This window comes from Torulaspora delbrueckii, chromosome 1 (assembly GCF_000243375.1).
Source record: "Torulaspora delbrueckii CBS 1146 chromosome 1, complete genome".
In the NCBI taxonomy this organism is placed as follows: domain Eukaryota; kingdom Fungi; phylum Ascomycota; class Saccharomycetes; order Saccharomycetales; family Saccharomycetaceae; genus Torulaspora; species Torulaspora delbrueckii.
In genome coordinates, this window is record NC_016501.1 from 790,127 (window position 1) to 805,465 (window position 15,339).

At 41.8% G+C, this 15,339-nt stretch overlaps 11 protein-coding genes across 11 annotated transcripts; 6 read left to right on the forward strand and 5 right to left on the reverse strand.

Annotated features, from left to right (window-relative positions):
- Nucleotides 1-78: 78 nt before the first annotated feature.
- Nucleotides 79-2,487, reverse strand: TDEL0A04420 (uncharacterized protein; the record flags this gene model as incomplete). The annotated part of the gene is made up of 1 exon (XM_003678937.1): nt 79-2,487. One exon carries the CDS (start codon nt 2,485-2,487, stop codon nt 79-81), a length of 2,409 nt encoding a protein of 802 aa, XP_003678985.1.
- A 225-nt stretch (nt 2,488-2,712) lies between these two features.
- Nucleotides 2,713-4,938, forward strand: AMD1 (AMP deaminase; the record flags this gene model as incomplete). Its single annotated transcript, XM_003678938.1, has 1 exon — nt 2,713-4,938. The coding sequence occupies one exon, from the start codon at nt 2,713-2,715 to the stop codon at nt 4,936-4,938; it is 2,226 nt and encodes a 741-aa protein (XP_003678986.1).
- Nucleotides 4,939-4,994: 56 nt separating this feature from the next.
- PFA5 (palmitoyltransferase PFA5) lies at nt 4,995-6,092 on the reverse strand (the record flags this gene model as incomplete). The annotated part of the gene is made up of 1 exon (XM_003678939.1): nt 4,995-6,092. The coding sequence occupies one exon, from the start codon at nt 6,090-6,092 to the stop codon at nt 4,995-4,997; it is 1,098 nt and encodes a 365-aa protein (XP_003678987.1).
- Nucleotides 6,093-6,310: 218 nt separating this feature from the next.
- TFB3 (TFIIH/NER complex subunit TFB3) lies at nt 6,311-7,279 on the forward strand (the record flags this gene model as incomplete). Its single annotated transcript, XM_003678940.1, has 1 exon — nt 6,311-7,279. The coding sequence occupies one exon, from the start codon at nt 6,311-6,313 to the stop codon at nt 7,277-7,279; it is 969 nt and encodes a 322-aa protein (XP_003678988.1).
- CGI121 (Cgi121p) lies at nt 7,265-7,864 on the reverse strand (the record flags this gene model as incomplete). The annotated part of the gene is made up of 1 exon (XM_003678941.1): nt 7,265-7,864. One exon carries the CDS (start codon nt 7,862-7,864, stop codon nt 7,265-7,267), a length of 600 nt encoding a protein of 199 aa, XP_003678989.1.
- A 181-nt stretch (nt 7,865-8,045) lies between these two features.
- Nucleotides 8,046-8,945, forward strand: LFT1 (Lft1p; the record flags this gene model as incomplete). Its single annotated transcript, XM_003678942.1, has 1 exon — nt 8,046-8,945. One exon carries the CDS (start codon nt 8,046-8,048, stop codon nt 8,943-8,945), a length of 900 nt encoding a protein of 299 aa, XP_003678990.1.
- Nucleotides 8,946-8,989: 44 nt separating this feature from the next.
- CMI8 (Cmi8p) lies at nt 8,990-9,175 on the reverse strand (the record flags this gene model as incomplete). Its single annotated transcript, XM_003678943.1, has 1 exon — nt 8,990-9,175. One exon carries the CDS (start codon nt 9,173-9,175, stop codon nt 8,990-8,992), a length of 186 nt encoding a protein of 61 aa, XP_003678991.1.
- A 454-nt stretch (nt 9,176-9,629) lies between these two features.
- On the forward strand, nt 9,630-10,064 carry MRPL28 (mitochondrial 54S ribosomal protein mL40; the record flags this gene model as incomplete). Its single annotated transcript, XM_003678944.1, has 1 exon — nt 9,630-10,064. The coding sequence occupies one exon, from the start codon at nt 9,630-9,632 to the stop codon at nt 10,062-10,064; it is 435 nt and encodes a 144-aa protein (XP_003678992.1).
- A 282-nt stretch (nt 10,065-10,346) lies between these two features.
- Nucleotides 10,347-11,528, forward strand: YMD8 (Ymd8p; the record flags this gene model as incomplete). The annotated part of the gene is made up of 1 exon (XM_003678945.1): nt 10,347-11,528. The coding sequence occupies one exon, from the start codon at nt 10,347-10,349 to the stop codon at nt 11,526-11,528; it is 1,182 nt and encodes a 393-aa protein (XP_003678993.1).
- A 52-nt stretch (nt 11,529-11,580) lies between these two features.
- Nucleotides 11,581-13,929, reverse strand: RAD4 (Rad4p; the record flags this gene model as incomplete). Its single annotated transcript, XM_003678946.1, has 1 exon — nt 11,581-13,929. One exon carries the CDS (start codon nt 13,927-13,929, stop codon nt 11,581-11,583), a length of 2,349 nt encoding a protein of 782 aa, XP_003678994.1.
- A 219-nt stretch (nt 13,930-14,148) lies between these two features.
- On the forward strand, nt 14,149-14,946 carry ILT1 (Ilt1p; the record flags this gene model as incomplete). The annotated part of the gene is made up of 1 exon (XM_003678947.1): nt 14,149-14,946. The coding sequence occupies one exon, from the start codon at nt 14,149-14,151 to the stop codon at nt 14,944-14,946; it is 798 nt and encodes a 265-aa protein (XP_003678995.1).
- Between the last annotated feature and the right edge of the window lie 393 nt (nt 14,947-15,339).

Sequence of the window (15,339 nt, forward strand, 5' to 3'; positions counted from 1 at the left end):
CTGTACCTATTTGCTTCCTGGTACAGAAATCAACGAAAATGAGATTATATATTACATAAATTATCAAGTGTCCTAAAGCTATTCTTGCTGTCGGCCATGCTCTCTCTCCTCATTATTGGGCTCACTTTCCACTGGCCCCACCCACTCCCAGCACTTCATTATTTCACCATGGATCTCCATCAAGCTGGACTTGACATTGGTGTTATTGTTCTCGAGTTTCCTCACAACTCTCTGCCACATCGAATTTTTACGCTTGAGATCGGTGATATCAGCCAATAATACATCTCTAAGTTGGACTGTGCTCAAGAAGTTGGCTCCTTGCTGTTGTTTCTTAGTTGCCTTTAATCTTATTATAACTTTCTTGCTAATGTGATCCACTGCCTCCCTTTGTTTGTAATAATTTCTGATCTTGTATGAGATTAGTTTGATCAGAATGCTAATTGTGATCACTGTCCAAATGAAATGAGAAAACCTGTGATATGTATTGCTTATTTCTCTTTCAAATCTACACCTGAGGCCGATGTACTTCTTGGATGTCGAGCGAAAAACCCTGTTCTTTTCGTATCCGTTTGCTTGTGAAAGATGTCCTTCCGCCCTTTGAAGACCATCGGTCTCAGCGTCGTCACTGGGGCTATCAGGGACTTCAAATTTACCGTTTGATAACTGCACATATTGATTAAAGTCGTTAGTAAAAAGTGCTCTCGATATTGAATTGCTCTCAAAGAAAATGTTACTCACTTGCCTCCAGGTAATTTCGGGCTCTTGAATCAAATCAGCAACAGCCTGAGCCCATAGTTCATCAAATTCTTCATCGTTAATCCATGGCGCACGAGATTCGTAAAATATTTGGTAAAGTTCCTCCTCGGTCATCCCGCTTTTGAGATCATCTTTCCCTTCTCCACATGAATGTTGAGCGTTCTTGGTTCTCAAGAACTCTAATGATTTCTTGACTACCTCACCGATCAACTTTTCTCTCCTGCTGTCCTTAACACATGCATCACTCAGTGGAATCAAACCATGTAAGCTCCATCTATTTGGTTGTAAAGTATACTCCGGTCCGCACTTCATCTTCATGTATGGGTAGCAAATAGCGTGATCAGGACAGGGCAAACATCTTGGTTTTTGTGCTTCTAAAAGATCTCCAAATTCAGCTAACACTGGCGATTCAAAGTCAAGTGACGGGCTCGATTCAATCTCATGTCCACAATAACCAACAAGAACTCTTTGCTCACGGTACCAGAGACCATAAATAATAGGCGTCATCACTAGGAAAAATATGGATAACGCCTGTAAAGTTGTTGCAAGCGACTTGAAGAAGGAAGAGACTTTGGAATATGTTCTCCGTGGGGTCTCCTGCGCCTTCTCATTTATATCGTCAATAACTTCCTGCATATGTTTAACACGATCATCGCTTTCTTGAACGTCTTGCTCTGTGATCAGCTCAGGTGTGTAATTTTTTTGTTCCAATTCGTCCGTGGAACTTTCCCTTGGCGCAACCTCTTCCTTAGAAACAGTGGCTTCTGATAGCACCACCTCCTCCTCAGACGCAGGTTCGCTGCGCACTGGTGTTACAGATATCGAAGACTCGTTTTTTTCCAATGACACATCTGCTGGGCCCGATGCGTATTCTTTATCCTGTCCCGACTGCGAATCGGAGCGGGCAAGAACTGGTACAGAACTTTCCTTGTATGCCATTTTTAGCTCCTCTTCAAAAGCTGGTGAAACCTTTAATTTTGTCAAATCCGGTGCCAAAGTTCTCTTACCATAGCTAAAATCGTTCTTAGGAGATGCAACTTCCATAGACAAGTGACCCGACTGATCGCGACGGGATACGTTCAAGATGGACGATTCATTGAACGAAGAATCCGACGAAGACGAACTCTCAAACTTGTCAATTGTCAAAGACCTATGAGGTGATTTCTTTGTTGTCTTACGAGCAACTTTATCAGTGATGGGGGTATGATCACCCTCACCAATCTTACGTCTCCTCTTCTTATCAGTTTCTTCCACTTTCATGTCCATCTCCAAATCTCCGTCTGCATCCTTAACATTGGATTCCTCAGTTACTTTACGTTTCCTAGCTTTCCGATTAAATCCACTACTTTGCTGAAACTCATTAACATCGCTAAACGGCGTGCTTTCCTTCAAATGCGCACTTGGATCAAGAGTGTCACTTTTACTAGCGTTAATATCGGCCTCGTAGTTCTCTGAGCCGGACGGGTTACTTTCCAGCTTATTCTTCTTCTTCTTCTTCTTTTTGTTGACAGTCCCAACCGTTACAATTCCCTTATCACTGGGCAATAAGTTTTCATATCTCCTTCTCAGTTTAGGTATCTTGGGCTTAACATGCTCGTTAAATAGCCCCAGCAGTGTATTCTTCTTAGCCTGTGGTTGGAATTCAACACCATTTTCCGTCAAAATTCGCCTTAATTGTGCAACTTTCAAGCTGCTAGGGTCAAACCCGGGCTCCAAATACTTTGTATCCATCGCTAAATAGCCCAATGACCTTGTTTAACCTCCTAAGCAGCCTTTGTTTGGCTCTGAAAGTGGTGATGATTCGTTCAATCACTTCATCAAGGGCCGCAAAAACATCGTCATCTTCAACGTGTTGACTATTAACCATTCAAGCTACAAGATAGCAACATTAAAGCTCATAAAGCCTATAAAGTGGTTCATAGAAGAGGTTTGGTGGCTAATCAGTGGGTATTCAAGATGAATGTGGATGATGCGACCAAGGAATTGACCGATCTGTCTCTTGAGCCGGCTCCATCTTACGATGCTCCGGTGTACGACCAAAGTGGTGAAGATCTGGTTGAACATGGGGCAGAAAACGGTTCTGGGATGCAGGATGCCCATTTCTCTTACCGGGAGAGTAAGCAGTTATTTGACAGCGGATCTAAACAAATTGCAGTGGATGATCGGTTGGCTCCATCGTCAATTATGGACCAGCCAACTTCGATGCAGAGGGAGGAGAAGAAAGAGCCAGGGAGGCAGGAATCTTACAAGATGAGGTCACTTCCAGATAGTGCTGCTCAGCAGTTTACCGATGTTCCTTCGCCCGAATTGGTTGGATTGTACAAGAACGTAGCCGAATGCCGTAATTTGAGGGCCAAGTATCAGGGCTTGTCAATGCAAAGAAGTGATCAGAATCCAAAGAATAAGCCAGGCTGGGTGATCTATCCTCATCCTCCAAAACCTACTTATGATGCGGCCACAAAGACTGTGGTCAAAGTAGAGAACAAGCCAGATTCTGAGGTGTTTGATCTATCGCAGTGCGATATACCGGGTGAGGATAGCGAGTGGGATTTTGGTATCAATGAGGATGATTCGTATGCGGTTCATCGCGCGGGTGCCCTAGACCAAGTTATTGCTGATATACCAAGTTTACGTGACTACTATTTGGATCTGGACAAGCTGGTGTCGATCTCGTCAGATGGTCCTGCCAAGTCATTTGCCTTCAGAAGATTGCAGTATCTGGAGGCTCGTTGGAACTTGTACTACCTGCTGAATGAGTACCAGGAGACCAGTGTCTCTAAGAGGAACCCACATAGGGATTTTTACAATGTTAGAAAAGTGGATACCCACGTTCACCATTCGGCGTGTATGAACCAAAAGCACTTGTTGCGGTTCATCAAGCACAAGTTGAAACATTGTAGTGATGAAAAGGTCATTTTCAGAGATGATCAGGTGTTGACTTTGAACGAGGTGTTCAAATCTTTAAATCTGTCTGGGTACGATTTATCTATTGATACTTTGGATATGCATGCACATAAGGATACTTTCCACAGATTCGATAAGTTCAACTTGAAATACAACCCAATAGGTGAATCTCGTCTGAGAGAGATCTTCCTTAAGACTGACAACTACATTAAGGGATCTTACCTAGCGCAGATTACTAAACAAGTTATTTCAGACTTGGAAAACTCCAAGTATCAGAACTGCGAATATAGAATTTCTGTTTACGGGAGATCTATTGATGAATGGGACAAGCTTGCTAATTGGGTGATTGACAACAAGATTTTCTCTCACAACGTCCGTTGGTTGGTTCAAATTCCGCGTCTTTATGATATCTATAAGAAGACAGGTACAGTCAATACTTTTCAGGATATCATAACCAACCTTTTCAAACCGTTATTTGAAGTCACTAAGAATCCACAATCTCATCCCAAGTTACATGTCTTTTTGCAAAGGGTTATTGGCTTTGACTCCGTCGATGACGAATCCAAGGTCGACCGTCGTTTCCACAGAAAATACCCAAAGCCTTCATTGTGGGAGGCTCCACAAAATCCACCATATTCTTATTACTTATACTACCTGTACTCAAATTTGGCTGCTTTAAACCAATGGAGAGCCAAACGTGGGTTCAATACTTTGGTCTTAAGGCCTCATTGTGGTGAAGCTGGTGATCCGGAACATCTGGTGTCAGCATATTTGCTCGCTCAAAGTATATCCCATGGTATTCTATTAAGGAAAGTTCCATTCGTTCAGTATTTGTACTACTTGGATCAAATTGGGATTGCTATGTCACCGTTATCGAACAATGCTTTGTTTTTGACATATGACAAGAACCCATTCCCTAGATATTTCAAGAGAGGTTTGAACGTTTCACTCTCCACAGATGATCCCTTACAGTTCTCATACACAAGGGAGCCTTTGATTGAAGAGTATTCAGTGGCTGCACAAATATACAAGCTGTCAAACGTGGATATGTGTGAATTAGCCAAGAATTCAGTGTTACAAAGTGGATGGGAGGCTTCGATCAAGGCCCATTGGATCGGAAAGAACTTCGAAGATGACGGAGTCGAAGGAAATGATGTTGGAAGAACAAACGTTCCCAACATTAGGGTTAACTATAGATGGGACACCTTATCTACGGAACTTGACCTTGTCAATCATTTTGCAACTTTCAAAGGTACCGAAAACGGCTGTCAAGCTTGAGGTAGCCATTGGACTAAATAATTGTCAAGCAGTTTATTCTAATCAAAGATTGTAAATTAGATATACCTATCTCCATATGCATGCAATGTGGTGAGGTAGTCATTATTGGCGATCTTTTTCTCGATAAGGTCGATAGTCTGGTCACTGAAAGGCTCATAATAGTGTCCTAAAACTCTCTGCAAAGGAAGCACCTTATTATCCATCTCTTCCAAATCTTGATTGGGTTCATTGTCATTAGAACGCAATGGTAAAAACCAGAGTAACATGTTAGAACCTAAAAAATCAACCATGTTAAGCCATAAATCTTTCTTCCGCCAAAGGCTATGTAGCTCATTGTTTTTTAATTGAACAACATAGCGCATTCCTGCTTTAAAGCTATAGTAACAGACTGTCCTATTGAAGGACGAATCATCCCGTCTTGCCATAACTTCGACTGATGTCGTATTCGTAACAATACAAACCGCATGTGTTACCAACATCGACGTTGTCATAAGCCAGGCGAATACTGCTATAATAAGGATCACAATTAAATTAGGATTCAGCGAGTGCTGAGTGTCGCCATCATGAATGATCCGCCTGATGAATGCACATATAGGAACAAAGACAAAGAGCGATAGAATTGCCATATACATCACAAATTGGATGAAAAAACGGTAATTATCTCTGCCAATTACGGCACCCAACCACGCACATTTGTGATCGAAGCGAGGAACGCAGTACTCCATATCTGATGAGTGATGAGCCCTCTCGGTCTTCACACTATCGCAGGCACTGCACCATATGGGATTTCCTCTTGGACAACTTTGGTAGCATACGGGCGGCACCAAAGAATGAGCCGTTTCTGCTGGATCACCTATTCGATCAATTGAAAAGTCCTCTGGTAGTATCATATAGGGTGGCACCTTCGGTAGTCTACCAGGTCCAACTGCTATGGCCGCTTGATACCATATGATTACAAGCAACACGTCGAGAAAAGATACAGCGAACATCAATCCTATGGCCGCAGCTCTCTGGTGGAACCTTTTATCGATTTGATTGTAGCATAATTCGTGTGCAAATCCCCATGTACAATAGACAGCTAAACCAAACACTAGAGAAGGTCCAATGCATCTAAACCATGAGAAATATCTCCACTGGGGCAAACTAAATCGCATTAAACAGCTCTTAGGCTCACATAAAATTATTCTCTTGGTTTTATATATAAGTATGTAGTTGATTAAATATTAGAGATTAACCTTAAGTGAAAAATTAGTAATAACGAACAAGCCTAAAACACCCGTGTTTAGGTCTCAAAGGCCACTGAGCTGGAATTTAAAGAGTAAGTAAACATATCAACGATACAAAGGTTTAGTAAGGATAAGTTTCGCTAACTATGAAGTCTTTAGTGGATGACTATTATGATAATAAGGACATGTGTCCGATCTGTAAGACAGATCGGTATCTGTCACCAGATGTGAAGTTTCTCGTGAATCCAGAATGCTACCACAAAATCTGTGAATCGTGTGTGGATCGTATATTCAGCCTCGGTCCAGCACAGTGTCCCTACAAGAATTGTGATAAGATTCTAAGAAAGAACAAGTTCAAGACGCAGATATTCGATGACGTTGGGGTAGAGAAAGAGGTTGATATCAGGAAGAGAGTGTTTGCCGTCTTTAATAAGAAGTTAGAGGATTTTGAGGGAAGCTTGGAGGAGTATAACAAGTATCTGGAAGAGATAGAGGAGATTGTGTATAACCTGGATAACGGTATCGATGTTGCCCAGACGGAGGAGAAACTGCGTACATACGAGGAGCTGAATAGACAGCTGATTATGACCAATATGGAGCGTAATAAGCAAGACTTGGAGAGTTTTGAACAAAGACAACAGTTTGAGAAGGAAATGAGAATGAAGAAGAGGATTCTTGTCAGGCAAATTGAAGAAGAAGAGAGGATGAATAAAGAATGGGCCAAAAAAGAGATTGTAAATAGACTTTCAAGCGCCGATGACGTTGATGATGTTATAGAAGGTGTCAAGAATACAGTGAAGTTAAAGAAATCTTCTGCTAGAAGGAAATTGGAGGAGTTGAATAGGGTCATGATGAATAACCCATACTTAGCAGCCAACAGCGGCGGGCCCAGAAAGGATGCTGTACCCTTCACGCCGTTCAATGGGGACAGAGATGTCTCAAAGCGTTATAATCTTGACGAGTCGCTGTACAGTGATCCCTTTATCAAGGATTTGCAAGAAAGAAAGGACTTTATCGCTTCTGGTTTTAGAGTCGATTATGTCTATAGCCGTATGCTCACTGAAGCATTTATGGGTCTCGGCTGCGTCATCGGCGAAGAGTTACAAACCTCTTAATTGAATAGCATTGACCAGGGCTCTCGATAGCCCTTCCATGGTCTCCGGCCGAAATTTCTGGTTCAATTTGTATACCTGCATTTTACAAGGATAAGTCAGTAAAAATACTGCATTATCGAAAATAACCCACAATAGGCGGTTAACATACTTTCTTATCGTATCTTCGTTGTAGTGCTTTTGAATATTCTCATCACAACATTCAACTTCAGTCCCCTGAACAAAATCTCTAATTTGCTGCGTAGAACCTGGATCCTTTGGTCCCAAGATCTGAACGCCAATAACCACTTGGCAGTCATCTCTAATACCGAAAGTCTGGAAAGCTTCGCCTATATTAGAAGAAGGTGACAAGCACAGAAGACACTCCGAATGCAAACTCTTGGTCCGCATCCTATTGTAAGTCGTTTCGACAAGAGCTCGATATATAGCAGAGTATAACTGTTCACTCGAACAAATCAATCTAGCATCGATCAATGCAAAAGGAATCTCTGCCACGTTTGACCGCAGTTCTGCAGCGTTGGAAACATCTTCAAACAACGAGACCGTCACTTTGTAATCGGGAAACTGAGGTAAACTATAGCTGGTCATGATAATGGTCACTTGAGGGCTGATTGAATTTTTAGTTCAGTTTATATCAAATTTGGTCTACTTAACAATGAAGCGATGCTTTAATTCCTTCGGGTCGTGATGACTTGCAAGTAAAGCAGAGCTAAATGATTCAGTAAAAGCCAATTGCTTGATCTAGAGAGTTTAAAACCGTTCGAAGAGGATGGCAGAACCTGACTCCGATCAAGAAGAATCATTAGGTACTGGGAACAATGACCTAGAGGTGTTCTTGGACAAATTGGTACCGAGCAACGACTTCCATCCTCAAGCATTGGTTGAACCCAAGTCAGCATACGAGTTACTAGATGAGGCACCTAACGGTAGAAAACTGATGAACTATTTATTCCACTCGGCCAAGGATGACGATTGTCGAAGTAGTGAATTGCAAAGGATAACATCGTCGATAGCTGAAAAATGGTTTGAAGAAGAGCGAAGATCCAGTACACAACTCACACCAGCTGCTCTTCAATTGGATGCACCAGTGATATTTTCATGGAGTAAAAAAGCTTCTGGAACAAGGAGCAACCCAACCGTGGATCGTAAGACAAATCCTGTGGGCGAGACTACCAACCAGATATTGTTCAAGTCGATCTCTTCGAGACTGAGTGAGATTGCCAAGCACAGGGAAGATATAAGAGGAGCTGCGAAAGAGGCTCACGAAGCTATAGATCCGGAAAGTTCACTACGCAAGCAACAGTGGGCAGTTTCGGAGTTCCATGTTGATCCACTGCAGCCATTTGTAGCTCGAGCATTACCTCGAGAATCTAAAAAGGAGAATACAAGCAAGAAGAAGGCCAAGAGGCGAAGTATACTCAATTTCTGGGGTCTCAATACGGAAAGTAAGCGAAAAGAGAAGCTCAAAGTAACTAAAGAAGATGTAGTGGAAAAGCCGCAGGATAACGGCCCTACTGCTAATGAAATGTCAGAACTAGTGGAAAGTCCAACTGAGAAGCGGACCCAGGAGGTAACGCCAACTTTGCTCGATCAGCCGGTTTCCCTATCATCGCCAGCCAGTGCGATGAGCATGAGCTCGTTCGTCCCATTGCAGCCAAAGAAGAAGTAGAGATTATTACATCAAAGTCATACACCTATATAGTTTACGAAGCATTATTTGCCCTTCTTGGCGCCGTGGTAAGTTAAATGTTCACCACCTGGGTACCCCTTCCTACTGGTCCTCTTGGGTTTATGAGTATGACCTGTGTTCTCCGTCCTGAGAGCATCCTGTCTCATGGTTTCTTCGTAAGATGGTGGACCATCCGGGTCCTGCTTATGATCGTTGGTACCTTTTTCCATTATGTACTGCCCTATTTGTTGACGTTAAGGTGCGATGAGTATTCCCGACTAATCACATTTTTACATTTTAAAGGGTCCAAATAGTCAAACCCAGATACAAAGAAGCACCTCCAAGCCAGTACAATAAATGGCCTGTAAGTGAGCAATGTATAATAGAAAGCATAGAGGCTGACAGTCTGCTCTGCAAGTTACTTTGTGCTGTTTGTAATCAAAAAGGGCTCCTCTAAGCTCAAAAAGCCTGATAAACCTGTCAAGAGTTAACGGATTCCAGCTGAATATTATCAAAATGTTAGATAGAATTCTTTCAAGTTGCACGTCCCAGTTCCTTCAGGTCATTGATCTTTATTCGTCAAGTGAAATTTTTCATTTTTTTCACCAAATTAAATCGATCTCTTGATTGAAAATTATCATCTTTAACCACTTAGCCAAAGATTGTCACCTCTATACATCGACAATGCTTTCTCCTAGTGGCAGATGCGGCCAGATGATTCAGCCAGTAAGAGTTTTTGCTAGAAGTGTTAGAACCAAGAGCAAAGGTGGCTTGCCACCGGCAGCCCAAAGAGTGGTCACCCAATTGAGTGTGATGTCCGCAAGCAGGAAACAGCCCAAACTACTGAAACTATCGCGTGAAGATCTCATCAAACACCAGACTATCCAGCGATGTTGGTCGACTTACCAGGCGGAACTGCGGGTCGAGCGTAATGAACAATTAAAATTGCAGTACAAGAGCACAAAGAATGCCATGGACCTTCTAGAACAACTCGATCCAGAACTTTTCGAAGCTGCAAATGCTCCCGAACACGGTAAGAGATTCCCTCTAGAGCTAAAAGTGCCCACCGAATTCCCACCAAGCAAAATATGGTACGGAGAGTACAAGAAGAAGGATTAACGAGCTACAAAGCCAGGAAACCCGTTCTTTGTAATTCAAATGATTTTACGGCACGAAACAACCTCGAGATGGGCAGCCATGTAAGTAACAAGCCTTGTATATACTGATTATAGGCCTTGAGGGTCATTTGCAACGGGTCTTCGCAGATGAATAAGAGATTAAGCTTATTGAAACTTAACCAAGTAGTCACTTTAAAGAGGTTGATGAATGTTGTAGATCGCTGATACTTAGTTTAGATCACACTCGTTGATTCCTGTCTCTCGCTTTCTCCCAACTTTTTGTATGCGGAATCTAATAGTACTGATACTGGGATGGTATCTTTGTTCGATAACACTGTCACTTTATAACAAATGGATGTTTGATCCTACTAAAGGTTTGCAGATCGCCTTTCCAATCCTGGTTACTGCTTTCCATCAGAGTGTACTGTGGTTAATATCATTCTTGTATGTGAAATATCGGAAATTGGAAGATAATGGTCAAGCAGTAACGCAAGCTAAACTGCCGAATTGGAAGTTCTATTTGAAATATATCGTTCCAACTGCAATTGCTGCAGCTGGTGATATTGGATTCGGTAATGTCTCTTTCAAGTATATCTCACTGACAGTTTACACCATAATAAAATCCGCTAGTATTGCCTTCGTGTTACTCTTTGGTTGTATGTTCAACTTGGAGCAATTCCACTGGAAACTAGGCGTGATAGTATTGGTAATGTTTGCTGGGGTTGTTTTGATGGTCTTGACACCTAAAAAGGACAATACAAATTTGCAAGACGAATCCACACTGATACTGGGATCATTTTTGGTACTTATCAGTAGCTGTCTGTCAGGCTTGAGATGGGTTTATACACAATTGACCCTAAGAAAGCAACCTCGACCTCATTACGAAAGCATAGCGCATTCTGATGGTGCAATCCCAGATCTGAGAACACGATCCTCAACTATAAAGAAACCTCATCCAATCCACACAATTTGTCAGTTAGCTCCAGTGATGGGGATTGCCCTATTGGTAACCTCTCTCATAATTGAGAGACCATTCCCTGGCATTTTGAAATCGAAGCTCTTCACTAGCGGCGAAGACCCCGAAGTATACAATTTCAAGTCCATCGTAAAAGGACTGATCTTACTCATCATACCAGGGATTGAAGTCTTTTTTATGACTGTATGTGAATTTGGAATTCTTCAGACCGCCCATGTTCTCACCCTTTCGATTGCTGGCATTGTTAAAGAGCTATTAACGATCATATGTGGTATGATATTACTAGGCGAAAGGCTTACGGGATTCAACAATTGGGTTGGTATGTGCATCATCTTACTCGACGTATTTTACTACAACTACTTCAGGTTTCAGCAAGATCATAAGAATAACGTTCTCGCGGAAAAAGATGAGGAAGAGTTAGTGCCCTATTCCATCACTACAGATTCTATGATGCAAGAATATGAGCTAGACGTCATAGGCTCCAAATGAATTACCATCATGATCATCTCATGCCTTCATATATACATTCTACTAATCTCGTTTATTCTTTATCCGAAAACCCTAGCTCTTCCATGAACTGCTCGTAATTCTCATTATCATCCTGCTCAACAGTTGATTCTTCAGTTGCAGTCGCAGATTTCTCTTTCTCGGGTGCTATGAAACCTCCACTTTCAAAAGATTTGTTGCCCAACTCTTGAGTTTGTTTTTTGCCATCTTTGAAACCACCCATTCGGTCTCGATCCATGTACTCTGCCTCATCAGAATCGATAGCTGTAGGTTTAGCTTCTTCGTTATGCGCGTTAGCGCTTGGGAAGAAACCTCCACCAGGTGCTTCGTCACTTGATTGATCTTCGTCACTCTCAACCTCAACCTGTTCTTGAACGTTACCGTACGTTAGATTCAAGTTTCTCTTAATTCGTATCTTCATTAATAGCACATTCCAGTCATTAAGAGCACTGAGCTCATGTTTTTCGCGTTCCTCCGTTTCGCTTACATACTCAATACCCTCGATTGCACTCACAACTGAGTCCTTAAACCATTTGGCCACTACTACACCACCAATAATCGGTTTTGATGCATTTCCTCTCTCAAACTTGAAACCAGTTACGGCACGCGCATACTCAACAGCAACGAATTTAGCCGCCTTGATCGCATTTGGGCTTTCGATTAGGCAGCAGTTTGCAGGAATCATCGTCGGAGTGAAGACTTCGATGTTTCCATAAGCGTTCACTTCAATTTTCCCGTCTGGAACAGATGCCGGTGGCGGATTATAAACCTGAGTATCTTCGACACTGTATAGTCTTTCTTCTTCAGGCGCACCATCAGTATTCTTATACCTTGCACCTCTGTTCGATTTCATTACCTTTTTACGAGTCCTGCTACCAATTTTTAGTACTCTACCCTCCATATACCACTGTTTTGCACTCTTTAAATCTATCAAATCCCTTCTGTCATAGACCTTCAAAATTTGCTTTCCATTGCCCACATTCAGGTAGCCACATTCCTTACAATTTGGCTTCAAAATTTGATTATTCCTCAAGTCCTTTTCAAGAATATATTTGGGGTGGTTTTTCAGATCCTGCAAATTATCTGGCATTCCTTCATCTACATCTCTTTGATTAAAATATTCCTCTTCGTAATCATCAATCTTTGTCCTTTTCCTTCTGTGTAGTGCCCTAATTACTTTATCAAACCATTCAGATCCTGATTCATTATTTGTGATACGTCTCCTACGGCACTTTGAATTGTACCACGAGGCGTACCGCCTAGTAACGTCCTTACAGCCATTTTTTCTATCAAATCCTATCACATATCTTAAAAGGTTTCTTTTACAGCATGACACACCCCGTGGTTCAAGCTTTGAACCATTTCTTACCTGTTCAATTGTTTGCAAATTTGTTGGATCTACCGTAATCCATTTTTTACTGAACTTGTCCCAAACCTCACACCAAAATATTGGATATTTGAAGACGCTTTCATAAGAATAATCCCTAGTGGAAGTCGGTTCACGTTTCTTCAAATTGGTAAAGTCTGGCGGTTGACAAGACATGATTAACCTTGCATTAACATTGCATGACCTTAGAAGAGCGACAAATCCCTGAGTTGCTAGATCGCAATTACCATGACCTTTAAGCACCTGTCGTACAAAATCCTTTTCCGTGAACTTTCTCTTTAAATTTGGTTTGCCACTTATTTCTTGCCAGTCTCTCATGTAATATTCAAGCCCAGTATACCTTCTCTTCACCTTCCAATGCTTTTGCCACAATTCCATACATTTACGTAACCCATCGAGTAGTTTTCTGGTGCTTCTCAAAGGCATTTCTTCATCCTTTTCAGGGTGTAATAAACTGAACAAAGATTCCGGTATAAGTTTACTCAAGCGCCTTAATAATTTGGCATTATTGACCCATTCATTTACATCTGCGCCATGCACCATAAGACAGGCAAGGTACGCCATGTGATAGTATCTTCGCCAACGGCGTTCCTCGTTGGAACAAAGATTCTTGACTCTATTATTGTTCTTGATCTTCTTACTTGTTGATTCAATGGTCACTGATACATCTCCAATATCATCAGACGTTGCAGGTTCCGTAACATCCTCAAACTCATCACTTCTATAATCTTCCTCGCCGTAGTCATCTTCCAAATCATCATCCTTCTCCGGATAATTACTTTCTGGAGGTGAATCCAAATCAACAACTTCAGCCTGAGGTTCAGGATCAGAAGATGAATCAATGGATATAGTTACCGCTGGTTTTGATTCGTTCGATCCATAGTCACGTACTCTACGTCTCTTTCGCTTCAAAGGTCTATCTTCTGCATTCTGTGGACCTTCACGAAGAACTTTACGAATCAAATGGAAGTGCTCAGGTGATAAATTATTATCCATATAGTTCGAACGAGCCCTTAAGTGTATATTGTAAGTTCTGTTCTAGATATGAAATGAGTCCGAGTCTGAAAAGAATATTCATATCAGTAAATCACGTGATACAGATGTTAGTCAACGCCAAGCCGCTCAAATCCGACCCTGCCAAGCCGAAAGCATATAAATGCACATGAAGGATACGATGAAAAAAAAGAAGATTTCAGAGATGACAAGGATACAGGTATGATCTCAGAGAAAGCCGCTACAGCTCTCGCAACAGTAGGAACAGTATGCTGGTGTATTCAACTAATCCCACAAATATGGTATAACTGGAAACGTAAGGATTGTACTGGTTTACCACCATTGATGATGCTTCTTTGGGTTTTCTCGGGTATCCCATTTGCCATTTATTTTTGCGTAAGTGAAGGCAATCTGGCATTGCAAGTACAGCCTCATCTGTTCATGTTTTTCTGTGGTATAAGCTTTATTCAGACATGTTATTACCCACCAGTACAATTACCAAAGATCAAAATTGCCGCCATCCTGGGAATCTTTGCAGCTACGTGCGTTGGTATGGAAGTAGGTTTCATTCTTTGGTTGCGTCCGTTGTATAGGAAAGGCACCCATTGGCCCGCTCTTATCTTTGGTATTCTCGCATCGGTACTTTTGGCTCTGGGATTGTTACCACCATATTTTGAACTTGCCAAGAGGCGAGGCCGTGTTATTGGTATCAACTTTCTGTTCTTGTCTGTAGACTGTTTGGGCGCCTGGTTATCAATCATCAGTGTCATTGTGGGGAACATGGATATTATGGGAATCGTATTATACTGCATAGTGGCCGCTTTAGAGATGGGGATCTTCACATCGCATATTATATGGTGCTGCAGGTTCAAGTGGTTTCGTAAAGGAGCTGTGGAGGAGACCGATTTGGAAATGGAATCCACCAACGATGCCGCCGAAGTCAAGAGTGATCTCGAAACGGCTACAAATGATGTAGGGGCAGTAAGTGGTACTGAAGATCACCTACGAGGGAAAATTTAGCATTATTCTAAAGCAGAGGAAAGAGTTGGGAAGAACAGAATACGGTCGGCGGCTAAATCTGATCTTATATACCAAGAACCAGCCGGTGTTACCCGGGCAAAGAACACAAAAGCGGCTCCTACTTCGTAAAGTCACAAAAACGGCTCTTAAAAATCAGATTAAAAAAAAGAACCAGAAGATTCGGAGTTAAGTTTTTGCGTCTATTAATTCCGAATGGCTTTTTTTTCGCTCTCCATGGGTGAGAACAAGAAAATTGTTCACAGTTTCTCCCACAAAGCTGCAATCTTCAGGAGAAAAAACTGCTTACAGAGCTTTTTATCATAGAACAAAAGTGAAAATTTCGTGGGGCTGGTTAGTCATCTCAATCATTCTGGAATACATTGTACTTCTTCT